The 27,914-nt window shown below is 34.7% G+C and overlaps 1 protein-coding gene across 7 annotated transcripts in view; it reads right to left on the minus strand.

Annotated features, from left to right (window-relative positions):
* AGPS (alkylglycerone phosphate synthase) overlaps positions 1-27,914 on the minus strand; it is a 134,168-nt gene that overhangs the window by 31,366 nt on the left and 74,888 nt on the right. For all 7 annotated transcript variants that reach the window (XR_009739801.1, XR_009739797.1, XR_009739807.1 and 4 more), the window contains 6 exons: positions 21,498-21,549; positions 14,942-15,018; positions 13,018-13,130; positions 6,622-6,691; positions 5,721-5,782; positions 877-966 (listed from right to left, as the gene is read on the minus strand). Coding sequence is in view for 4 of the 7 variants with exons in the window: in XM_061434399.1 (XP_061290383.1) it covers positions 877-966; positions 5,721-5,782; positions 6,622-6,691; positions 13,018-13,130; positions 14,942-15,018; positions 21,498-21,549 (464 nt within the window). In the remaining 3 variants the exon portion in view is untranslated. The remainder of the gene's footprint in view (positions 1-876; positions 967-5,720; positions 5,783-6,621; positions 6,692-13,017; positions 13,131-14,941; positions 15,019-21,497; positions 21,550-27,914) is intronic.

A 27,914-nucleotide genomic window follows, 5' to 3' on the forward strand; every position in this document is an offset into this window, starting at 1 on the left:
CTGATTTGTTCTCAGTTTTATAATATGTGGCCTGACAGACTAGACAGTCAGGCCTTATTCTGTGAGTTCACAGAGAAAATTAGTATCAAAAGATTGGACACAAAGTACCCCTTCTCAAGAAAACATCCTTTGGGTCTGCTGCTATTTAACCAAGAGGACAAAATTATTAGTTAACTGTGATCCAATATGGATCGTAACTGTCCCATGTGGAAGACATTAGCCATATGTGGCATTGTAAATTTAAATTATTTGAATTAATGAAGTTTAAAATTCAGGTCCACAGTCACATCAGCCACACTGCAACAGCTCAACAGCCACATGTGGCTTGTGGCTACCATACTGGATAGGACAGATACAGAACATTTCCCTTATCACAGAAAGATCTATTAGAAAGCAATGAGTTAATCTTCATTTGGATCTTCTGGCTCCACTCATTCCTATAGTCCATACCCAATGATTTATTCAACAACTGACAAAGTGGTTAAAATGCTTTTTCTCTATTAAAGAAAGAGCTATATTGAATGTGTTTGTAATTTACAGTTTCCTGACTACCCATGAAATTTATAGTTTCAGTGAATGAAGAGGTCCAAGAGTGCAGACATTTGACTCTTTATCTTTATCATCGTGCTGTCCAGACAGGGCAGAAGGCTCACTTGTGGAAGGGTGTTCTACTTCTGTTGTGCTCAGGACCACTGTAAAAATCCTAGTTTAGTTGCACAGTCCTAATAAGTCACTAACACAGCAAGTGAAGTTTAGGAAAGCCTGCTAAGTGGAACAGACTGAAGCTTTTCCTCAGCTCACAAATTATACTTTTCCATTAATTTTAAAAAGTTTTTTCAGAATAAGAACTACAAGAACAACAACAAAAAAACTCACCTGCATGTAGAAAGAGGAGCAAACTGAACACCCTTCTCTTTGCATTCCCTTGTTATTCTTTCTTTTACATTTCTACAGAGATCTACAACCCTAGAAAACAAGAATGGAATACAATATTAAGTTTTCACGTAAGTTTCAAAAATTCTAACAATTGCTGGTTTATCAGCACACTTCAAGTCAGAAATTCTCTTAAACTTTTATGTTTATTCCTTCAAGAATGAACAAGAGTCATGATCATTCAAACTGAGCCTTCCATTCAAAAATTTAAGGGAGCAAAGTCCTTCCCCTTTTTGTCACAGGAAAGACAGAAGTCAGAGGAGCATACTCAGGTCTCCTAAAGATAAGTTTCCTACGCTAAGGAAAATCCAATTTTGAAATAAATTTAACTGTTAAGATTTTAAAAACTTTTTTAAAAGTTCTAAAGAAAATATTAATGAAAATTCAATTCTGGGTTATAGGAATACCCCAGTTGGTGCTAGTGGTAAAGAATCCGCCTGCCAATGTAGGAGACGCGGGTTCAATCCCGGGGTTGGGAAAATCCCCTAGAGAAGGAAATGGCAACCCACTCCAGTATTCTTGACTGGAAAATCCCATGAACATGGGAGCCTGATGGGCTACAGTACATGGAGTCACAAAGGGTCTAACATGACTGGCCTTGTGCATGCACGTGCACACAACCCCCTCCCCACACACAATCTATACCCATGTCTAAGAAGTCTTCCCTAATTTAAAAAGAATTGCATTAGCAATCACACTATTATACCAAACGTTCAATAGATTATTTTCAAGCACTAGGATAAAATCCAGCTCAACAAAGACTTACTGGATACAAACTATGTGTAAAGTTATGCCAGATTATTTAATATTATAAGTCAATGAAAACAGAAAAGCAAGGCAAGTTCTTAAAGGGGAGGGAAGACTGGCAATATTTAACAATATTAATCAATTTTTTAATGTGAGTTGTAACATATTTTTATAACCATATATTTTGTTTCATCTGGAAAATAAGACTCAAAGTATACATAAGGCATTTTATTCTCCAATAAATATTATGGCTACATATTGATGATGATTCTGTGTTTTAAACCTTGGTCTTTAGAACATAAAAGATGACCAAAAGTTACCTTTATTTCCAATAAGAACAAAGAACAAATAAAATATAAATATGAAAAAGGTTGTAGTGTTTTATTAGCATGTCAATTTTATAAATATAGTATCTAAAAATTCTATAAATTCTGACTTTACAAAACAATATTGAAGTTAAATTCTGCTTTATTCTGTGAGAGCTTAAGGCAGATAAATAAAACCTGCTTAACCTTAATATCTTTAGGAGTTAATGTGCATTACAAATTTATAAAGCTAATAAGTTCTTTATTATGACTCTAGAAAATGGAATTTATGTACTACTTGAATGAGATACTTTCTAGAAATTATTTGTATAATTCTCACAAAGCTCATGCAAAGGTCAATACAGTCCATTTGGACCAATCACTATATATGAGGTAAACATAACTGTGTATACTTTTAAATTCTTCAGTTCAGTTCAGTGCTGTTGCTCAGTCATGTCCAACTCTTTCGACCCCATGAATCGCAGCACGCCAGGCCTCCCTGTCCATCACCAACTCCCGGAGTTCACTCAGACTCACGTCCATCGAGTCAGTGATGCCATCCAGCCATCTCATCCTCTGTCGTCCCCTTCTCCTCTTGCCCCCAATCCCTCCCAGCATCAGAGTCTTTTTCCAATGAGTCAACTCTTCGCATGAGGTGGCCAAAGTCCTGGAGTTTCAGCTTTAGCATCATTCCTTCCAAAGAAATCCCAGGGCTGATCTCCTTTAGAATGGACTAGTTGGATCTCCTTGCAGTCCAAGGGACTCTCAAGAGTCTTCTCCAACACCACAGTTCAAAAGCATCAATTCTTCGGCGCTCAGCTTTCTTCACAGTCCAACTCTTACATCCATACATGACCACTGGAAAAACCATAGTCTTGACTAGATGGACCTTTGTTGGCAAAGTAATGTCTCTGCTTTTCAATATGCGATCTAGGTTGGTCATAACTTTCCTTCCAAGGAGTAAGCATCTTTTAATTTCATGGCTGCAATCACCATCTGCAGTGATTTTGGAGCCCAGAAAAATAAAGTCTGACACTGTTTCCACTGTTTCCCCATCTATCTCCCATGAAGTGATGGGACCAGATGCCATGACCTTCGTTTTCTGAATGTTGAACTTTAAGCCAACTTTTTCACTCTCCTCTTTCACTTTCATCAAGAGGCTCTTTAGTTCTTCTTCACTTTCTGCCATAAGGGTGGTGTCATCTGCATATCTGACGTTATTGATATCTCTCCCGGCAATCTTGATTCCAGCTTGTGCTTCTTCCAGCCCACCATTTCTCATGATGTACTCTGCATATAAGTTAAATAAGCAGGGTGACAATATACAGCCTTGACGTATTCCTTTTCCTATTTGGACCCCATCTGTTGTTCCATGTCTAGTTCTAACTGTTGCTTCCTGACCTGCATACAAATTTCTCAAGAGGCAGGTCAGGTGGTCTGGTATTCCCATCTCTTTCAGAATTTTCCACAGTTTATTGTGATCCACACAGTCCAAGGCTTTGGTATAGTCAATAAAGCAGAAATAGATGTTTTTCTGGAACTCTCCTGCTTTTTCCATGATCCAGCAGATGTTGGCAATTTGGTCTCTGGTTCCTCTGCCTTTTCTAAGACCAGCTTGAACATCTGGAAGTTCACGGTTCACGTATTGCTGAAGCCTGGCTTGGAGAATTTTGAACATTGCTTTACTAGCCTGTGAGATGAGTGCAATTGTGCGGTAGTCTGAGCATTCTTTGGCATTGCCTTTAAATTCTTACCTGACCTTATTAGCTAATTTAACACTACTGACCATTTCTTCATTGAAAAAAATTTCCTTTGGCTCCTCTCACAGCAGTGGTTTTCCTCCAGATCTTCTAGACTGTAATCCTTAATTTCCTTTGTTAACTCTTATTTGGATGACTTAAATGAATCTTTGTTTGTATCCCTTCAATGCTGGGGTTCCCTGGAGTTCTTTCTCAGGCCTTCTTTTTTCTTTCATTCATTAACCTGAAATTGTATCTTCTCCTTTGGTTTTAATCACAAATCTCAAGTTGGTATCTCTAAAATCTTCTAATCTCCAACTTGGATCTCTTAAGCAGCTATTTTTATAGGCTACATTCTTACACTGTTCCAGAGTTCATTCACAGGACTTTATACAGAATACACACTGAGCACCTAACAGGTGCAGTCACTGTGCTAAGGCCACAGAGGAACGCATAAAAACTAGTAAGACCCATAATCTCTTAAGAGATTTATGCACAAAAAGGCCAAGCAATCTAATCATGTGTGAGGGTTGAAGACCCCAATCCCATGGTTTGCTGCTAAATATGGTCTCTACCTAGCTAAAGGTTTAAGAGAAAGTAAGTTACTAAATGGTAACAAGTAAATTTTAAGTCAGGAATACAGCTGTTTTCCCTTAGTTTTATTTATTAATACTTTAGCTGAAGACATTGTTTTAAATGAAAACTAATCAAGTATGTAGCCCTGTATAAAACAGATAATAGTCAGTGAGTTGAAAAAATATGTCAGAATATACAAGCAAAGGATAAAGAAAAATGAAGAGAGAGTGCATGATCAGTTTCCACAGTTGGAAGAGTTTAAAGACAAAAGGGAAATCATCAGTTAGCAGGAATTGATGACAAGGAAATTCATAATACTGAAGAAGTAATACTACACTAACCCATTTTCCCCAGTAAGGAAAAGTATTAAAGACTAAAGTGGTCTCTGAGACAACTATGAACAGCTCCCAAACTATATTTGCTGTTCAAAAGTGTCAGATGTGGATGAGGTGATAATTCTTTTTATTTATAAGATTTATTCCCCCTATTAATATTTAGCATCCAAAACTGAATGCTATGAATTTAACAGACTGATACTCTAAATTTGATTACTATCTTATGGTGCATGGAGTATTAGCATCAATACACTGAAGTCAAACACTCACAGTAGATGAAGACAATGTAGAAAAGTAAAAAGTTTTCTGGGGGAGGAAAAAAAATGAGGTTAAGGTCGAACAAAAATGTTAAGGTAGGTAACACCTAACAGGTGTGTTCAGTGGGATCTGTTGGATCTTATATGCTTTATTACAGATTTAAAATAGTAAATTTTATAAAGAAAAAGTAAAATGTACCTAGAATAAAAATGTACTGACAATTTCAAGAATTTCCTATTTACTGAATGAGTTAACTCATAGGTCTATTTTTAATAAAGCCATTTCACATTTCCTAATCAGCATTTATTATATTTCCCTAACCAATATTTGTATGTATACATGTATGTAATTTTAAAACAGAAATTACAGTTTCTTAAAATTGGATTTCTTTCAGAAATCACTTAAATTCCAGTTAAGATCTTGCTTAATAGTACACATACAAATATCAAAAGCTAAATGATATGTTACAATAGGAGGCTGTATTTTGGGGAGACTTTCTAGAGAACATTTAAGCATATTAACCATTTAAGAATTTAAATCAAAGCTAAGTCAAACCACACAATGACATTTAGTGTTCAATAAAATTCTTTAAAATTTAGATTTCAGTAATACCGTCCTTCTACGGGGCATGGGCAAATCTAAAATTTTTTAAATGGCTTGCAAATATGACATTCTGATGAAGATACTAATTTAAATAAAAGTGATTACCTTTTTTCAATGCTTCTTTACAAAATTTTAGAAGTTTACATATTCACACACAAAGATAAATTAGTCTAGCAACTTGTACAGCATATTTTAATAATATCAGGCATTTTGTTTCATTTTACCTGTCCCAAGGAGCAGAAGTCTCAAAAGATTCTCCTAATATATAGTATTCCAAACCCAAATCCTGTTAAGACACATACACAAAAATCAAGGAATTATAAAAGATGCAGAAGTCCATAATATCAGTAGTATTTCTTGTTCATTGTTAGTAAGTACTTCGTGTTTCTAATTTAACCTTCTGGACTCTTTACAATCTACATCAAAAGAGTATGGGAAAGTGGTCCCAAGTCCAAGATACAACCTCCAGGAGGACAGAAACTTTGTCTTGTTTTCCTCTGTGCCTTTGGCACCAGTTGGAGTGCCTAAACATGGTAGGTACTCAAATATTTCCCTAATGAATGCAGTCTCTACCCAGGAACTGCCTGTGTGTACACAGAGAACACCAGCAGGATAGATTTTAGTGCCTAAATAAACAGCAAATTGACCAATACCAAAAAGTGATCATTAGGATCAATGGAGCAGGGAGATAGGGAAGTCACAGGCAGAGGGGACTAGAGAAAGGAAAAGATATCTTCTTCAAATCAACTTTTCTTTAAAAATAAACTCAAGAATAGAGTGTTTCTCTTTGTAGTGACTAAATAGATAAAACATCTGGACCCATCTCAGCTAGGAAAATATGTTTTATAGCATATAAAATATATTGCTTATATAATAAGTAACTTATAATACTAAATTTTTTACCCAGAGTACAATTCTGTTCTAATATCAAAACTGGAAAGAGTCGTAAGCCACCACAGAAGTGCAAAGGTATGAAAGAAAACTTTATAAAGTAGAAAAATCACAGACTCATGTTAAGTTACAATAGGTTAAAATTTAAGAAAATAAAGAAAATTTTATTCACTTAAAATAAGAAAATGTATTGTTTGCAACATAAAAAGACAAGAGAAATATGAGATAACTTACTCGAATGTATGCAATGACATAGGTCAACAAATAACCTCTCTGTCCATTATCTTCCCCAGCTGCCAATCCCCTGTAATTAAATATATTTCACATGAACTATTCAAAATAAATATTACTAGCCAAACTGATCAATACCTCAAGATAACTGCTTATAAGGTTAACACATATTACATCTCATTTTAATTTCAATCTCATTTATCATAAAGGTATAAATGTGCTATCAAGAGAACAGGCTTGGACAAAAGAATTTTTAATATTCAGTTTGGTAATTAATTTTAAACTTTTATAGCCACCAAACTAGTAAACATGAGTGATATAAACTCAACCAATTCTATTCAGACTGTAAAAAGAACAGAGACTCAGCCATGAGAAATAAGCTTAAATAATCTTCACAAGGACAAGATACTTAAAATACTATTTTACTCATATTCTAATCTGTGTATTCATGTATTATAGTCTTATTCATATATAAAGATTTGCAATGAATGACTACTATCTTCTAACACCAAGAAGTTTCTTGAATACTTGAGCATATAGCATCTGGAATATTAGACATGGTGTTTACTTTATGGGACTTATCATTTAAAAGACAGACAAAACATACAGATATATTAAAATTTATGAAGCATCATACAGATAGGTACAAGAGCAATAGTATGAACATATCCATTTCAACTGGAAAGTAATTTTATACATAGCGGATGTATTTGGTGATCTAGTTAGAATTAATCCCATATAATGTATATTTCAGTCCAAGTAAAATGTTAAAGTCATTCTAATTTTAAAAGACTAGGAAACACTGATTTCTACTACCTTCAATACAGAGTCTTTGATTTTGCTTTTTTCTACCATTAAGCAGAAATTAAAATTTAAGTAGTTTCAGTCAACTAAACAAAACTTACTCCAAACTCTCCAAGCACCCACTAAAAATCCCTCAATAAAAATGAACAGGAAAAATATCTTTTCTTGTGGCTTTCTTGGGCCATGACTGAGGGTTAACTTTCATGTCTCTCTTCTCAATACACTAGGAGATTCCCTGATGGCTCAGATGATCAAGAATCCACCTGCAAGGTAGGAGACCTGGGTTTGATCCCTGGGTTGGGAAGATCCCCTGGAGAAGGAATGGCTACCCATTCCAGTATTCTTGCCTGGAGAATTCCATGGACAGAGGAGCCTGGAGGGCTACAGTCCATGGGGTCGCCAAGAGTCAGACACGACTGAAGCTACTTCCACTCTCAATACACTAGCTGCACCTTCTTGGTCTCAGGATGCTGAGCCCTTAACCGAGGTATTGCTTAAGACTCAGGTTTTGAGCCTCTTCTCATTTCTCTTATGAATTCAATTAACGCCTTCCTTTCTTCCTTTCTTCCCCTCAATGTTTTGCCTGAAGTTGGCAGTAGGCAGTAAGTAAATAATACAATGCATATGTACCTTTGTTCTATACAAATGTGCATGCGTGCATGCATGCTAAGTTACTTCAGTCAAGTCTGACTCTTTGTGATCCTATGGACTGTAGCCTGCCTGGCTCCTCTGTCTATGGGATTCTCCAGGCAAAAGGGCCTCCGTGGTAACTCAGATGGTAAAGAATCTGCCTGCAATGTAGGAGACCCGGGTTCAATCCCTGGGTCAGGAAGATCCCCTGGAGAAGGAAATGGCAACCCACTCCAGCATTCTTGCCTGGAGAATCCCACGGACAGAGGAACCTGGAGGGCTACAGTCCATGGGTTCATAAAGAGTCCGACACGACTGAGCGATTAAGCACATATGCCTCCAAGAGATCTTTTGGACCTAGGGATCAAACCCACATCTCCTGAGGAAATACTGTAAGACACTTGTAAGCTAGGACATATTGCCTATGATCAGATATGCCAGTATTATAGTTGGATACACATAAATTAGTATCATCCAGAAGAAGTAGTAAAGACTTAATAGGAACACCTCCAATCTAGAATTACATGGGAACAGGGTATAAAGAAACAAAGGGGAGGTGTTTGTTAGTAGAATGTTAATGAGCAAGGAAAACAATTTACATCAAGCAGCTGAGATTGAAAAGTAAGGAGAAACAGAAGACAGTTCTGGGTTGGATGCGTATGGATATGAGGTGGGGGTAGGGAGTCAAATAAAGTTCCAAAACAAAAAGGAAACTAGTCAGAAAATTGCTGTGGCAAGTGCTTGGAAAAAAACAGATGAACCCAGAGAAGGAAATGGCAACCAACTCCAGTACTCTTGGCTGGAAAACCCCACGGAGGGAGGAGCCTGGCAGGCTACAGTCTATGGAGTCACAAAGAGCTGGACTTGACTGAGCAACAACACTTGAACAGTGCAGCATATGTAACCAGGATCAAAAGAAATACAGAAGTAGATACCAGTACATCTATAAACTTACTACATGATAGTTTCGACAACAAAAATCACTGGCAAAGAGAAAGATTAAGTGCTCCTTGGAAATTCACTCACTGAAATGATAATGACGGTGGCCGTTAAAGAGAAGATTTTTAAGTGATTATTACTTTTTCTCTGCAATTTTCTCTGTTCATTTTTTAAACAATAAGCATATATCATGAAGTTATCAAAATTGTGGGAAAAATAACAGGATAAACAATATTCAAAATGTATATACATTTAATAAAATCATGACAAATTAAAAAAAACAAAAACAAAAAAACAGACGAACCCATACCTCAGGTAGATATGAACTGGAGTCAGACACTGACTCCAAGAGAGGAAAAACCCTATTGATATATAAGAAACACAGTTCATGTAAAGGAGAGTGAAGACTAAGAAAGGGTGCAAGAGATCATTGCTGGGAATCTTTGAGAAGCTGCATTCTGAGTATGTACTTGGTGAGAAGTAACAGGTATAAACATTTAGCAGACCTGTCTATCATTTTAATATCTGGCCTACTGATATAAAATATAGCATCCATATATATCAAGATGAGAAAGAGTTCAACTTTGCAGTCCCAGGTCAAAGCTATTTTTCTTTAGATCCTCTTCTAAATCTGACAAAGGGAAAAAAGAACCTGTTTCACTTGGAATCTAGTACAACAAAGTACAGAAATATGCTTTTTTTTTTTTTAATCTAAAATAGGAAAAAACTAGATGTCCATCCTAAATTCATAAACCTCTGCAAAGAAAAGCTGCTCTGGCTTTGCTTTTCTGAATAACAGGTTTCCCCACAAATTTAGCTTTTTGGAAGCTCTATTTTTTTTTAAAGGCTTTCAGAATTACTTTAAGATAAAGTATCTTACCAGCCAGAATTATTTAAGATACAATATGTAAACTATAGTAGGGCTTAGATTAAATGCTTGTAACTTGCCACTTTTGCAGCCATTTCAAAAAACTATACTTAATTTCAACTGCCTTATGTTATCCATCCCCTACTTCTTACCCCTCTACCAGAAATTTTAAATATCAATTAACAAGGGTCTTAAACAAATTTAACGCTGTTTCATGAAGGACTAGGAAGACTACTGAAAGAGGAGTGAGACAATTTTTTTACATAAAAGAGCCATCTGGTGAACCTAATCACTCACGTTAAATTACGTCAAACAACTTAAGCACTTTAAAAGTCACACTTTAAGTATAACCCTTTAAAAATAGTAATATATTACCTTAAGTTCTATGCTATATGTCAACACATCTGTCACGGTTGGTGACAGGCAATGTTTATTCTGCTTAGTTTTTACAGAATTTAAAATATGTTACCAGCAAACATAGATAAACAACCAGAGTACGATTATTCAACATTTGCTATTATATTCTGTTGGATCATATGTGTTCAAAGGTATTTAACAGTGTTTGGGTGGGAGTGGAAAGCAAAAAGGTAAACTGCTAAGATAATACACAAAAAAGTTCTCAACTGTGGTAGAAACAGAGGATGAAACAAAAGAACAGAAAACAAAGTACAGATTAACAATGCCCTAATTCAAAACAAAATATGTAAGCTAAACTAACTTACGAAAACTTCATTAGAGAGAAACTTAGTGATGCTTTCCTTCAGTTAATCATGTAGGAGAAATGATTAAGGAATAGGAGTTGGCAGCGTAGCATCTTAAATAAAAATATGCTTGAATCTTCAGTGGCTGAAACAAAGAACTAGTGCCTAGAGAAAACTAGGGAAAAACCAGGACTTCTACTAGAAAACCACATCAAAAAATCAAAAGAGCCCTAAGTCATCTGCCTAGAGATAGCACGGAGTTATTCAATACAGACTTCTTCATCTAAATGAAGGGCACCAGATGAAAGTATACTACAAAACTAATTACAAAACATAATTAAGAAGTCACAAATAACAGTAACAAAAAAACTACACTCCCTTTACCATTGCTTTAAATAGATATCTCATTTACTATAATCTATTTTTAATGGATGAATTTGATACAAATTCTTTTTAGTATAAACAAATTGCTGCAATTAAATCAGTAGTTCTGGGTCTCACTGCTGCTGCTGCTGCTGCTGCTGCTGCTAAGTCGCTTCAGCCATGTCCAACTCTGTGTGACCCCATAGACAGCAGCCCACCAGGCTCCTCCGTCCATGGGATTTTCCAGGCAAGAGAACTGGAGTGGGGTGCCACTGCCTTCTCTGCTGGGTCTCACTATCAGTATATAAAGAGAGCTGAATCATCTTAAGATTCACTCTTACTGTTAAGCTGTAAATGGCTGATGTTATATGAGAAAAACAAAACTGGCATTACATGAAAAGCCAGTTCACCACAGCTGACAGTTCAAATTAAATAAAACTGACAAAACGGTTTAGATAAATACCTGAAGATTAAAACACACTGTTTTAAGGGTGCCATAGTAATCAGGCATAAAAAAAGCAGAAGATGCCAGGGGAAAATATTCTGGTTTCATTAATCCTTTCAGCAAATATTTAATCAAGCATCTAGTATATACCAGGCATCAATGGTGATGCCCCAAGAGACATAATATAAAAATTATGTGTGCATTAGGACAAAAAGGTCTTTTGTCACCATCCTGTACCCAGTATAACAGGATATGTGCCACGTAACTAGTAATGATTTGCTGGTTACTCCGTACTGAGATTATAATTATAGTCTATAAAGTGCAATTTCGGTGTGTGTGCACAGAGGTGGGAGTGGGAAGTAGCAAGATTAACGTAAGCAAATTTAACCTTACAGTGATCAGGTTTTCATTTGAATCTCCTTAATTGTTTCTCACTAATAACATGGGTTTTAAGAAAAAAGTTTTCAAATCAAATTGCATACGTATTCCACATAACTTGGAAACTAAAAAATATGTACATGTACATTTCAAAAAATTTCAGAGTTAACCTGATATCTAAGCCATCCAATCATTAAATAAATTTTTATAGTACTTTTAACTAATTTGGTTAAAACATCAATAGTTCCCAAAAAGTACTAAGGAGAAGAAACAGTGAAAGAGTAATGAATTTTAGCTTTTACTAAAAAAGTATAATTCCACTAGCCAATTTTAGAAGAGGGCAAAAATAAAACTGAAAGATTATTTTGCAATAATCAAGCACAATTCAAAGGTAAACTAAAAATTAAGCCCGAGATCTTTTTCTCTCTAAGAATACTACACTTTAATACTAAGTTCAGAAAACCCTAAAGACAAAGGACTGAATATTATATATGAGGAAAGCACATAAAAGCAGAGCATTCTAAGACACATGGCTCCAAATTAAGTGTTCATTTGTTCTCATAAAGAAGAGCAAAAAAAAAGGGGAGGGGAAATAAAAGTAAATATTTACATAGAACCCAGATTAAAGATAATGTATATGATATATTTTAACCTCTGAAATTAGGAAGGAAAAAAAAAAGACTGGTATCCAGAAAACTGTCAGTTTATTATGTACTTAAAAATGAAAGGAAGGAAATGTAGTCCTGATAAATGGCATTTTCACTATAGTTCTCATCCATCAATCTTATAATCCATCAAACAGACAGACAGAAACCACCCAATCATTATTCAGTTGGTTATAAATGTGAAATGTTTTCTGTTTCTTTATACTAGCACAAAACAGTAAGTGACAGGGGGTGGAGTACAGATAATTTATCAAACAGTTTTGATTAAACACAATTTCCTTTTAAAAACATAGCATGTTTTATACATATACTATTACCACTAAATAGCAACATGACTGAGCTTTTTTCTACTTCACTTAGCACAACAAACAGTTATAAAATTATCATTAATGAGAAAATACAATAAAAGATTCACTATGTCATGTATATCATTAGAATAGTAAGAGCAACATACCAATTCAGCTTCCTACAAACCAACACAACATTTTAAGTTGACTGTCATTTATGAACACAAATTTAATATTTAAAAGAGTACATTAACAATTGCTTGGAGACACCAGAATTTCAGTTTAACTTTCTCTTGGCATTATGAACTTAAAGCCATACCCAAATTTCGCAGCAATGTCATACACTTGCTTTTCATGCTGAAGAACCTTCTCACGGTCCCCCTCAAACAGTAATGTAGCGACACTTAGCTGATTTGGATCAAATCCTTTAAACTACAAAAGAATATTATTATTACTGATAAGTTTAAGCCTACAAAACAATAAATCAAAATACATTTTGCTCTTTTTTTCTTTTGATCTCAGCTCAAACATACCAGCTCTTTAAAATTTGAGCTTTGGAATTTTATACGTCAATCAAAAAGAATGCTTAATGTACCTGTTTAGGTTATTACAATAGAACAGTACTATGGAAAACTGCTTCATTTCAAAGTATGCTGAGGTGTCAATTACAATGATATATTGGTAAGGAAATACAAGAAATAACTTGCAAGAATTATAAATGTACCAAAGAATCAAATAAAACTACCAAAATGAAAGAACATAATTAGTATCATTATATTGAGGACGTTTGGTGGCAGGGAAGTAAAAAACCAACAACATCCTTAAATACCACCAATAACTTCTTTCTAAATAGTATTTTCAAAGGAAATCTTACATCTTCAATTAAAAACACAACATATCTAAGAATAATCTTAACAGGAAATACATAACTTTGTTAGGAAAACATACATTCCCAAGCACATAAACTAAGAATTATAAATCAGTCAGTTCTTGCTCAAATTAATATACAAACTGCTGCTGTTGCAATTTTAATAAAAAATATCAATAAGCTTTCTAAAATGATGAAGAGTTTCTAAAGTTTTTCTAGGATTATGAACAGGTAGATAATGGGGATAACAAGGAAAATTCTGAAAAATAAGAGGGAAAATTAGATCTACAAAATTAAATTCCCTTAATTTTTCAAGAACAAAAACTCATTAAAAAGAATCTAATACATTAGAATGTCATTTTCTTAGATAAGTATGTAATAAAATGTCTTAGACATGGCAAATCAACATAAGAAAAGGAGGGATAGGTTACTTAATGATGTTATAACAACTAGTTAACAATCAGGGGGGAGCAGGAGATGAAGGTTAATTTAGTCATCTCATACCATAAAACTGAAATAAATTCAAACAGTAATAAAGATAATATTTCTTAAAATTCCTAATATAAAAATGTGAGAGAGAGAAGGAAATGGCCTTTATCGTAGTTCTGGAGGAAGGCAGGCTTTTTCTAAGTTTAAGAGTGATTAAACAATCACAGGAAAGATAAAAATTAGAAAATTTTGTACCAAAAAATAAAAAGAAACCTTATTAAAAAGAAGTCATCAGACTGGAAAAACTACTTATAACATTTATGAAAAAGGCATCTAATAATTTCATTATTCAAAAGACACACAGCAAAGCACTAAGCCATCCCCCCCTTAAACAAACAAAAACTCCACAAATCTGCTACCCCTAGCAAAATAACCTCATTCAACTAATTCACAAAAGAAATTATGTCTAGGAAATACAGGGAAATGGTCAGTTTCACTGGAGTTTCAAGAAACAGCAACTAAAATAAAGTACTATCTTCCCCCTGGATTTACTAAACTTAAAACAAAAGAAAAAATTCCACATGTCCAAGGATGCAACCAAAAAATGGCACATGTGCATCGCCACTGGTCAAAAGTTTAAAAAAACTGCTACTTTTATTTCACTTCTAGATATCTACTATGAAGGAAAAAATTCAAACTATAAAAAACACTGTATGCATAAAATATTCAATGCAATGTTATTTCAGGCAGTTCAAATCTGAGAAAGAGTTTATATTTCCTGAAATTGAACGTGTACTTGAGTTGCTTGATTAAATATTTATTACAACATAAAAAATAACAATTATGAAATGCACACAGCAACATGGAAAAGCATAACAGGTGTGTTTAAGGAAGAGAATGCAAGAAACAAAATTAATCAATATCCTAAGCATTAAAAAACCCTTACCTTTGTAATATAAAACTTTTTTAATCCATCCAAAAATGATGTAAAGATAGAGGAAACCTGAGGTTTAAGCGCATGACCTAATAAGAAAAAAGTTCATATTTTAAATTAATAGCAAATTAACTTATCTATGTTTTTCGTAACAGCAAGAAGCTACTTTAACTTAGTATCCTAAAAGAAAGTGAACATTTTCATGACTTTAGGTTTTAAAATTTCTCTATGATATATATATAACATTGGTATTAAGATCTACATCTTTTATCTTTGTCATTTCCTTCAAAAGTCACAAAGAACTTTTTGTTTACCAAACTCCTTCTTGGGTTTTTTAAAACTCAAATACTACATGTACTTACTACTACACATAGTTTATCTTTCAATGGTATGGTTTATACACAGTAAAATCACTTCATTAATTTTTATTTCATTAGGAACACCCAATAGTGGCTAGTGCTACTTTTGTCTTTTTTAAATTATGCGGAAACCATTCAGAACTAGAACCAAATACAGAGTCGATGCCAAGTTTAAGGTTGTTTCCTAATTAATTCTTAATTCATCCAGAATTCTTGCATATAACTAGTAATTGTTTCCTTAATTACACCCAGAGAGCTAAAATTCCCCCCAAAACATAAATGGTGTCTCAGAGTCTGTTAAATTAACATTGTTGCCTCCGGAATGAACTTAATCGAGTGAAAGTCTTTTACTGTTTTCTCATTGTTTTCAAAGTAGCAACTTCTTAACTCCCATGACAGTTACATTTAAGAGTCATGCATCTGGCCTTGGCACTATGAGCTCAATTCAGAAAAATTTGGCATACCATTCACATAAAATTTTTATAAAGAATTTTAAAGCCTCTAGTAAATCTAAAATTATTTCCAATTAAAAAGTTTACTTTTAAAAAAAGGCTTTAAGATTCTGGGATTCTGTTTATTTTTAAAGTGTGGATACCTTCTTTTAAAATAAGTGTAAACAACAAACTATCTTTTTTGAAGGAAAAAAGAGGGAGAGGTGGAGAGAGATTTCTGGAGGAAAAACTATCACTTGCTATCTTTGTCTATTCATCTATTTTTTTTAAAGTGAGATTCTGAACCTGTAATACTTCTTACATTCTTATACATTATAATAAGAATTTATATTACATAAAAGACCAAGTAACATAAGTCTTAACCAGAAGCTAAGAATTATATGTTAATGCTGTAACTGAGCAAAGCAAAAAACAAAAAATGAAGGGCGGATTAGATACAGATCAACCTAGCAATCTTTTTCAGATACTGGATCACAAGACGTTTGGGGATTTTGTTTTCTTTTGTTGTAACCTACCAGAGATATTCTCTAGTATAATCAGCACTTTTAAAAGATACCATTTCTAGCATGGATAAAGTTAAAGATAGCAACAAAATGAGTCCCAGGTGAAATTTATCCTGCTTTAACAGCAATTGGAAATAAATATATAAACATAAATGTGAGAGCATGTGTATCTTCTCCTCATAAAAGACTTCTGGTCCACATACCTTTACATAAGGTATGAAGATTCCAAACATTACTATTCTAGTATAGAATAATCCTTAAGGGTATATGCTCATCTTATCACACTGCAACTTAAATGCGTAACTTCTATTCGTTACCACCACTGTGAATTAGTCCCATATATCTCTAACAATGAATTGACATGATAGCTTTGAAGCATAATTGTTATAAAAGTGATACTAACTTTTAAGTGGGTCAAGTATTACTATTAAGAGGATATTATCTTTTACTTATATTAATTTTGCCTATCAAATTAATTATATCCTAAATATATTCCAGCTATTTTATTTTATGTAAACAAATGAACTAGTTGCTAAATTTACTAGCTAGACAGTTTTGATTAGTGAATTTTGTTATTGTTACAGTGTTAATTAAATAGTTTTAAAGGATTCAATAAATCCCTGTTTCAAAGAAGTGCTCTGAAGCATTAGAAAAAGTCACGGGCTTTGGAGTCAGACAGATCTGGGTTCAACCCTAGCTCTACTACATGTAACTTGTGGACTATACCCAAAATATTTAGCTATTCAATTGTTTATAAATTGGAAATACAGTTTTGAGGGATGGCTGTGTGCTACGGATAATGTGCTTAGTGAAAGTGTTAAGTCACTCAGTCATGTCTAACTCTTTATGACCCCATGGACTGTAGCCCACCAGGCTCCTCTGTCCATGAAATTCTCCAGGCAAGAATACTAGAATGGGTTGTCATTCCCTTCTCTAGGAATCTTCCTGACTCAAGACTGACCCAGGGATCAAACCAGGGGTCTCCTGCATTGCGGGCTGATTCTTTACCATCTGAGCCACCAGAGAAGTCCTTGACAATGTGCTTGCATGTGTGCATGTGAAGACACTTCAACCATGTCCGACTCTGTGTGACCCTGTAGACTGCAGCCTGCCAGGCTCCTCTGTCCATGAGAGTCTCCAGGCAAGAATATTGGAGTGGGTTGCCATTTCCTCCTCCAGGGCTAATTTGATGATTAAGTCAATCAACATGTAAGCGCCTGTTATGTGATAGATACAGGACACATATAAATGAACAAGAAACAGCTCCTAAATGTGACAAATGTTAGTTCACAGGGAAAATTTGTAGATAATTTCAGTGTACTCAATGATATGTATCATTTCAATATACTGAAAACATATCATTTCAATATATTAAGAGTCAGGTCAGGAGAAGGGGTGATAATAAAAATATTAACAATTAATAGTAAGGTTTGTGCTCTATTAACAACCAATATGGTACAAATATCGACCAGTCAGTCACATGGCTGGTACAAGGTCTTGGACACCTCTTGCTGTGCTAAGAGTTATTCTTTAATTGATTGATCATGAATCCATGGCAAGATATATAGGAGGGAAGGCTTCAGTGAATACTGAGAAATCATAAAGGTTATAGACAGCAAAGACACAAGATCAAATCTGTACTGGTGGCCAAGTAAAGGGCAGAGGGAGAGGAGACACACTAAAGACTAGAGAGGAAGACTAAAGAGGGTAGACCCAATCTTAGAGCATGTTCCAAGGTATAGTTACCAGAACGTGGAACAGGGATGGCAGGCAGCCAGAAGGATCTTTGCTTTGAAACTTTTTAAAAATTGTTATTAGGTCTCAGTTTCATTGAGTTAGACAAGGCTGTGGTCCGTAGGATTAGATTGACTAGTTTTCTGTGATTATGGTTCGTGTGTCTGCCCTCTGATGCCTCTCGCAACACCTACTGTCTTACTTAGGTTTCTCATACCTTGGACGTGAGTATCTCTTCATGGTTGCTCCAGCAAAGCACAGCCTAGATCACTCACCTAGAGCCAGACAACCTGGAATGTGAAGTCAAGTGGGCCTTAGGAAGCATCACTACGAACAAAGCTAGTGGAGGTGGTGGAAATTCCAGTTGAGCTATTTCAAATCCTGGAAGATGATGCTGTGAAAGTGCTGCGCTCAATATGCCAGCAAATTTGGAAAACTCAGCAGTGGCCACAGGACTGGAAAAGGTCAGTTTTCATTCCAATCCCAAAGAAAGGCAATGCCAAAGAGTGCTCAAACTACCGAACAATTGCACTCATTTCACACGCTAGTAAAGTGATGCTCAAAATTCTCAAAGCCAAGCTTGAGCAATATGTGAACCGTGAACTTCCAGAAGTTCAAGCTGGTTTTAGAAAAGGCAGAGGAACCAGAGATCAAATTGCCAACATCTGCTGGATCATCAAAAAAGCAAGAGAGTTCCAGAAAAACATCTATTTCTGCTTTATTGACTATACCAAAGCCTTGGACTGTGTGGATCACAATAAACTGTGGAAAATTCTGAAAGAGATGGGAATACCAGACCACCTGACCTGCCTCTTGAGAAACCTGTATGCAGGGCAGGAAGCAACAGTTAGAACTGGACATGGAACAACAGACTGGTTCCAAATAGGAAAAGGAGTACGTCAAGGCTGTATACTGTCACCCTGCTTATTTAACTTATATACAGAGTACATCATGAGAAACGCTGGGCTGGAAGAAGCACAAGCTGGAATCAAGATTGCCAGGAGAAATATCAATAACCTCAGATATGCAGATGACACAACCCTTATGGCAGAAAATGAAGAGAAACTAAAAAGCCTCTTGATGAAAGTGAAAGTGGAGAGTGAAAAAGTTGGCTTAAAGCTCAACATTCAGAAAACTAAGATCATGGCATCTGGGCCCATCACTTCATGGGAAATAGATGGGGAAACAGTGGAAACAGTGTCAGACTTTATTTTTGGGGTTCCAAAATCACTGCAGATGGTGACTGCAGCCATGAAATTAAAAGACGCTTACTTCTTGGAAGGAAAGTTATGACCAACCTAGATAGCATATTGAAAAGCAGAGACATTTGCCAACAAAGGTCCATCTAGTCAAGGCTATGGTTTTTCCTGTGTTCATGTATGGATGTGAGAGTTGGACTGTGAAGAAAGCTGAGCGCCGAAGAATTGATGCTTTTGAACTGTGGTGTTGGAGAAGACTCTTGATATTCCCTTGGACTGAAAAGAGATCCAACCAGTCCATTCTAAAGGAGGTCAGTCCTGGGTGTTCTTTGGAAGGAATGATGCTAAAGCTGAAACTCCAGTACTTTGGCCACCTCATGCGAAGAGTTGACTCACTGGAAAAGACTGTGATGCTGGGAGGGATTGGGGGCAGGAGGAGAAGGGGACGACAGAGGATGAGATGGCTGGATGGCATCATTGACTCAATGGACATGAGTTTGAGTGAACTCCGGGAGTTGGTAATGGACAGGGAGGGTCGCAAAGAGTTGGACACGACTAAGCAACTGAACTGAACTGAACTGATAGGTCTCAGTTATAAATAAAATCTGCCCACATAATTAATTTTACTAAGGTCAATGTCCAAAACAGTTTACTACAATACTAGCATATAAATGGATAATACAGTCTTATCAATCAGACAGACACATGGTTCTCTTAATACCTAGGTCTCTGAATGCAAGCCAGACACACAGGTGGCTTAGTTTTCATTTAATTATTATATTAAATTTCATCATTTATAGGACACATTTATCTGAAACTTTTATCAGTAGTACAGATATTCTGAAAGAAATTTACTTAAAGAAATGAAAGCTGTGACTTAGGAAAGGGGACATATGTATACCCATGGCTGACTTATGTTGATACATGGCAGAACCAACACAATATTGTAAAGCAATTATCCTCCAATTTAAAGAAAAAAGGAAAAAAAAATGAAAGCTGTGACTTATGATTTTAAAACATTTTCTATGTTGTCAATCTGAATTCCTTAGTTCAATTTCTATATAATTATGATAATCATTCTTCGCTAAATAAAAATTTAAGCTACTCTTAGACCAAACAAAAGCCTGCCTAACAGCCTCTAGTAATTATTATTGAGCAATCATTCTAGGACTATTTTGAGGGTACTTAAATTCTATAAACTTAAATCCCAAACTAAATTTCATAAATAAATAAATTTTATAAATATACTACATTAGATAAAAAAATAAATTTCAGCATATAGAAAAACTCAAAAGCAATAAAACTAAAATCGGTAAGATAATAAATTGTGTTAGAAAGTTTACGACTTCAAGCAAAATAGGAAGAAAGAGAAACATGGTTAACTGTTACTGAATACTCCACCCAAATATCCCATGGGCACCTTAAAACACAACCCATTGTAATGTCTTTTTCCCAGAATCATCATTTCTTCTTCTAGACTATTATTCAATGCATCCAATTAATCAATCAATCAGATATCAGGAGTTGCCCTAAATGCTTCCCTTTATTTAACATTCCACATCCAGTTGGCAAACTGTTCTTTGGAAAATCTATTCCTTACTTTCCATCTCCATTGCTACTGCCTTAAACAAGGTTTAGCCCTCAATATTTGCCTCTTTAAACCTTTAAACTCCTCCTCCACACTTGCACCATTCTAATCCATTCTGCATAATGCTAACAGAATGAGCTTTCTAAGATGTAAAGCTGATTTATTCTATTCCCTCTACAAAGATTTCCCTCTGTGGACAAGAGAAAACCCAAATCTATCCTGCAAAGCCCTAGTCTACCCATTCGGCTTTATCTTCTGTAACCGCACTCACATTAGCCTCTTTTTGAGTCACACTGAATGATCTGAAGTTCAAACACTTCAGAGGTTTATGATACCATATTTTTAGTTGACAAGTGAAGAAAAATTTGGTAAGAAAGAAGAGATGGTCTCAGGCAAACTTTTATTCACGTTTTAAGATTTAGTTTAAGCATGACTCCTTCAAGAAGGCTTTCCCCGCTCTCTGCCCCAATCTTATGCAAAATCAAGTAGGATCCACCTACTTCATTTGCACCCCAGGGTATTTAGTACAGTCTTTCATATCATCTAGTACTCCTGCACTTATTCATTTATATAATTATCTGTCCTCATTAGACTGACAGCTTCCTGAAGACTAGGAGCTATGACATTTATTTTTCCAGCTCTGCACTCAAGTCTTCCTTCTGGCACATAACTGGTGTTTCATAAATTTTTGTGGCTTAGAGTGCTGATTTTAAAAGCACCATTCCTTACTCACCAAAATGAAACTGCTCGTTGTCCATTAGGCGAATAGATGCAGGAGCACATCTCTGTTTTAAAGAGAAAAAAATGTGATACAAAGTTAATATGGTAAAGAGTCTAAACAATTAGAAAATGAAAGTCACCTTTTTGTATTTGAGATCAAGAGCTTAATTCCTAAAGATACATATGGGGGAAAAAATCTTAACTTTTTATATAATTTTATGACAACAAATAAAACATTAAATGCTTCTATAAAACATGTGGAGAGGAGAAATTTATGTATATAATGCATACATACATACATATGTTGCCAGATCTTTATTTGCAACATCTGCTAAATGCTCAGAAAAGACCTGTGGAAATAGCTATACCTAACGCAAGTATTAGGCTTCAGAGTGGATTATTTTAAAACAAAGTAGAAAATTTATAGGACTAAAATCAAGCCTAGAGTATTATGCCATTTATGAACTATAATGTGTCATTAGACTCGTATACTCTGCTAAAATGAGGGAGACGGCGGTGTTTATGTGAGGCAAACTACTTTAAAAATTTAACTGTGATGTCTTCATAGATAACTCTAGGACTTGTTTCTATTCATTTTAAATAGAAAAACTCTCAATGTCCAGAATTCTTTCAAGGTTACCTGGATGAAAACAGCAACAAAATCTGAAGCATAATATTATGTATCTAAGATATCTACACCAGTGTTATGTTAGTCTAGACACACAGTGAAAGCTGCAGGAAAGAGAAATGACAAAAGGAAATATTCATATAAATTCTGTGATGCTACGCTATCATACAAACACTAACAAGGTTTAAATTAGCTACAGTTTTCCCACAGAACTAAAGTGAGCTTCACTCTAAACTTGATTTTTATATTCTATGGAACTTTTTAATATGGTTAAACTTCCACCAAGAAGCTGCTTTCAGGGACTTCCCTGGTAGTCCACTGGCTAAGACTCAATGCTCCCAATGCCTGGGGCCTGGGTTTGATCCCTGGTCAGGGAACTAGATCCTGCATGCCACATCTAAGACCCAGTGCAGACAAACAAATACATACACATTCTAAAAATTTTTTTAAATGAAGCTGCTTTCAGACTACAAAATTTTGACTGACAGAGTTTTTAAACATTTATCTCCTGAATAACATTTATCAATAAATTTGTATTAACACAATGTTAAAATTTATGAGAATCATTCGAAAGAACAAAACTTTTATACCTTAACTGTGCTATAACATTTTTGCGATTATGTGCTTTTAACTGAACGAATACTTAATTTTATAAAACCATTCATAATATATATTTTATTTTACACAACAAAATGGTTAGGTTCTTATTTTGGACATTGTATAATTTAATTGGACTTCCCTGGTGGCTCAGATGGTGAAGAATCTGCCTACCAATGCACGAGACTTCCCCTATGGCTTAAGCAGTAAAGAATTTGCCAACAATGCAGGAGAAACAGGAGATGCAGATTTGATCCCTGGGTTGGGAAAATCTCCTGGAGGAGGAAATGGCAACCAACTCCAGTATTCTTGCCTGGAAAATCCAATGGACTGAGGAGCCTGGCAACCTACAGTCCATGGGTTGCAAAGAGTTGGACACGACTGAGCATGCACGCACGCATAATTTATTTACTCGCCCTTGATAGTAAAGGGATAATATAATCTATATTTTTAAAAAGTCACTGCCAAATCTAACGAACAATACCAGGTAATTTTATATACTTAGCATAACAATAACCTATTGCCTTACATTTTATAGAATCCTATTGTGTACAAGCCACTTTCATGTCTTTATTTGATATAAGAAACAAGAAATAACCTTGTCAAAGTAGCAGAACTCATATTACCGCCATTTTACAGATGAGAACATAAGAACCAAAGGGATTAAAGACTTGCCTGAGGTTAGATGATTGTAAAAGAGTAAGGTAGAACTAGGACCAAGATATTCTGACTGCTAGATGAATAATATTTCAAATAAACCACATAGCCTCAAACAATAAAACATAACAGGTAAACACACTTTCACGCAGAGCTTTAAAGTCATATTTGAAAGAAAAATTACATGAAAACCCACTTATTTGCTATTTTGTAGTATTGATAAAGTATAATATTTATAAAATAAAAATCTACAATCTGAGTACTTTCAAATCTTGGTATAAAGGTATCTTTGTAGTTGAGTTAGTGCTTCTAAAAACATTACCAGTTTCCAAACTACTGAAGGAAAATCAATTTTCCTGAAATGTTTTTATTAAAACAGGCACATCAACTTTGAATAAAACATACAAAACCTGAGGAGACAAAATTTCTTTTCTTCATAAAAGAAACAGAATATCACTTAACATACATATTTATATGTTTAGGCTTAAGCACACCAGTAAAATGTAAGAAAGAACTCAGTTTTATTAAAAAAAAAGAAAACTTTTAAACTCCTACCAATGACCTGTAAGTTCTACCTCTTACTGCCACCCAGATTCTATTCCACCTGTATTTATAGCAGGTGTTAATAATGAAAACACCCCACATAGGCACACATATATCGGAAAATGAAAAAAGGATTAATATATTACATTTATAGTAAACTAGTGGAATTCAATCTCAAACAACTAAAATATGATATGTAGGCCTTGATGAAATCTTAGTTTGAAAAGACTAACCACAAAATACATTTTGGGGACAACTGGAATAATTGATTATAGAATAACACTAGATGGGATTAAGAAATTACTTCTGGACTCATAATAGAGAACAAATTAGTGGTTATCAGCTGGGAGGAGGTGAAACAGAGGTGGAGAAGTGGGAGGCACAAACTACTGCGTAAGATAGGTTCAAGGACGCATTGGATGTATAACATGGGAATATAGCCAATGCTTTGTAAGAGCTATAATGGAAAGCAATCTTTAAAATTTATATAGAGATTTAAAAATTAATAAAAAATACAAGGAAAAAATTATTGCTGATCTTCCTAGACATGACATAAGAACACCTTTATTTTCAGAAGACATATGCTAAAGTATTCAGAAGCCAAATGTCATAATGCAACTTAATTTCAAACGGTCAGGGAAAAATACACAAGTATATAAAACAGAGCAAAGAGTTAGTATTTTTTGTATATATTAGATGAATATACAGGTGGTCACTGCAACTTTGAAATTCTTTCAAAGTTTCTGTATGCTTAAAATTTTCAAATTAAAAAGTTGAAAAAAAATAGTACGAAACTTGTTTCAGGGTACTTGCTACATATAGCAACTGATATTCAATTATCCTAAACATGATTTTAACTTGACAGCTGAGTCATATAAACTAGTCAGTCATCCACGGTTCCTATTCATACTGAAGCAAAGTGAATGGTTGCAGACTAATACTATCCAAAAGAATAAAAAGCTAAAGAAAGCTTTTTGAATGATAAATACTAAATTCAATTTCAAGTGTTTTTTTTTTTTTAGTTATCAAAATCAAACCAATAGCTTTATTAAATCTCATGTTTTAACAGTGGCACATTTTTTTAAAAAGTCAGTAAATAGAGTTTTTCAGTTATTGTCACAAGTAAATTCTCATAAGCAAAGACACTCAGATTAAAACATAGCAAGACTACTTTAGATTCTCTGGCAATTGATAATTTGTAAATCACTATTCAGCATTCTAAAACTACAAAGGAGGAAAAGTTTCTTAGAATTTTAAATCAAAACATTTTAAATCATGACATCCTAATTAAATAGAAGTGCTTGTAATCAAAAGAGCAAAACAGTATTACTATTCTTAAAGAACAACATGCAAGCTGAGTTACTATATCTATAGTTAAGACTGGATTATGTTTCAATTGCTATACAACTACTTTGGTAAGTTAAGAAAAACTCAAAACATCTCCTTTAATAGTTAAAGACATCATAAATTCCGATGATTTTGAGAATTTGAGGTCTAAGTTCATACTCATGCTATTCAATTACACTCTGCTAGAATATTCCATAGACAAGGCAAGAAGAAAAGGGGTCCTTGAGTTAAAGTGACCCCTGGTGGTAGGTGATCAGAACTAACCTGAGAGGGAATATTTTCCCCAAGTAACTTTAATGTTGGGTAAATGATACATTCAGGGCACTTAAGGAACACTCAAACAAAAACGGCTTACTTTAAGTGGAATTAATGAAATAAACTGATTTCATTCTTATGATAAATGCGCTCTGACTAAAATCTCTCATGACACCTGTTGTTGTTCAGTACCTAAGTCGAGTTCAACTCTTTGTGACCCCACAGACTGCATGCAGCATACCAGGCTTCCCTGTCCTTCACTATCTCCCGGAGTTTGCTCAAACTCATGTCTATGACACCTGATCTGTACTTTATCCTTAGTAAATAGTCTAAAAAGATACAGGAAACCCAGTATGGACTAACAAAGAAATATCCATATCTTTGTTGTATCTAAGCAAAGAAGAAATAAATAACCTGACTTCAAAGCATGGGTATAAGATTCACTAAGTCCAGTTGCTGGCAACTTCTTCCCTTTAATGATGCTACAACCAGGAATTTACTTGAATATATAACTTGAAAAATAAAAAAAAAAAAAAAACAACCACTCTAATCTTATTTAACAGAATTCCCGACAACTTAAAAAGCAAACTCTTTCTCAATCTAACCATTTTTTCTGAAAAATAGTCCCTGTAAGAAATACATCAAAAGTTTTCTGCAAATTTTGTTTTCAAGGAACTAAGTCGTATTTCTTCCTTGTCACAAGGAAAAACAGAACTTGCACTTCAGATGAGACATTCTGTTAGAAGAGGTATCTTAGTTTACTAGTTACCAGCTAAAGAAATTCAGTATTAACAAGTTTCATTTGTCTACATGATTTCTTCTAACTTCATAAACTATAAAATAAAGCACTGGTATCAAGGTTAAAAAATGAATCCTTTGAACCGAAAAGGTTTTTTCCTCCAAGGAGTAAATCAAACGTTCAGTATCGATTCTGAAAGTGAACGTAAAGTCGCTCAGTCATGTCCCACTCTTTGGGACCCCGTGGACTGTAGCCCTCCAGGCTCCTCCGTCCATGGGATTCTCCAGGCAAGAATACTGGAGTGGGTTGCCATTTCCTTCTCCAGGGATCTTCCCGACCCAGGGATCGAACCCAGGTCTCCTGCATTGCAGGCAGATGCTTTAACCTCTGAGCCATCAGGGAAGCCCAGTATAGACTCTAGAATGGCCCAAGTTCCTGAGCCTTAAAACTATTCTGGAGATAGTCTGCTAATCCACACTATATCAGAAGTTAATGCTTCAATACCAAACCCCTTGAACACAGTTATAGAAACATTTAAGTACAGAAAATTTTATCAAATACAGAAAATTTTACCTTTGGTGACTATTACAAGACAGGAACTATGTCTGTTTAATTTACATAATGTCAACTGTACTGTGTTAGAAATAAAGTTAAAAGCATACTCTCTCACAGAAAAACTCACAATAAAATAATTAATATTAATTTAAATAATATATTGGGAAGATCCCCTGGAAAAGGAAATGGCAATCCACTCCAGTATTCTTGCCTGGAGAATCCCATGGACAGAGGAGCCTGGCAGGCTACAGTCCACGGGTCACATAGTCAGATACGACTGAAGTGACTTTGCATGCACATAATCAATACGTTAATTTTTATAAGTTCAAACAAGGATATATAAAGAAGAGAATTCTCTTAAATACAAATTCCTAGGTATAAAAGCTTAAAATGTAGACAAAATTATTTCTTCCTCTGACTAATGTATCAGAACTGACACCACAGATGAAACCATGCAATATTTAAGGCTACTGGTAAACTGGTTAGTCCTGTTGGAAATTATATACAGGCTTCCAGCTAGGAGTCTACATTGTAAACAAGAACTCTTTTAACAAGAGAATTATCTCTTGGTTTTAAAGAATGAAACAAATGCATAATGCAAGATAGATATCTCCTTCCAGTTAGTTAAGGGAAAGGCCAAAAGTTAATGCCAAACAGTCTCCTGGTGGTAACTTTACATCTGCAGTTTAGCAACAGTGTAGTGATTACAGCATGTCTCCTAACTATCCTCAAGTTTGATACATTTTGCTGGATCACACAATAAAAACTCCAGTTAACCAAGCATTTTGCTAGGTTATTCTCTCTGCTTCAGAAGGACAAAAACATGACATCAAAAAAACGATTTAAAATAACAATCTCATTTTCTATATGTAACCATCTTCTAAGAATTATCACTGAATATAAATAAGCTTTAAATGTTTTACAGTGTTAAGTGCTGAACCTAACTCCTTTCAATTTATTTGAACCCCTACAGGATAAATCAAGTTGAAAACAGAACAATTCAGAATTTAACAGTCTGAAGTGTTAGAAAAGAATGATGTATATCTTATGAAATTACAGTATAAATTCACTAGAAAAAAATACTATCAGTTTAAAATTGTTTAAAATAA

This window comes from Bos javanicus, chromosome 2, assembly GCF_032452875.1.
Source record: "Bos javanicus breed banteng chromosome 2, ARS-OSU_banteng_1.0, whole genome shotgun sequence".
NCBI classification, from domain to species: Eukaryota; Metazoa; Chordata; class Mammalia; order Artiodactyla; family Bovidae; genus Bos; species Bos javanicus.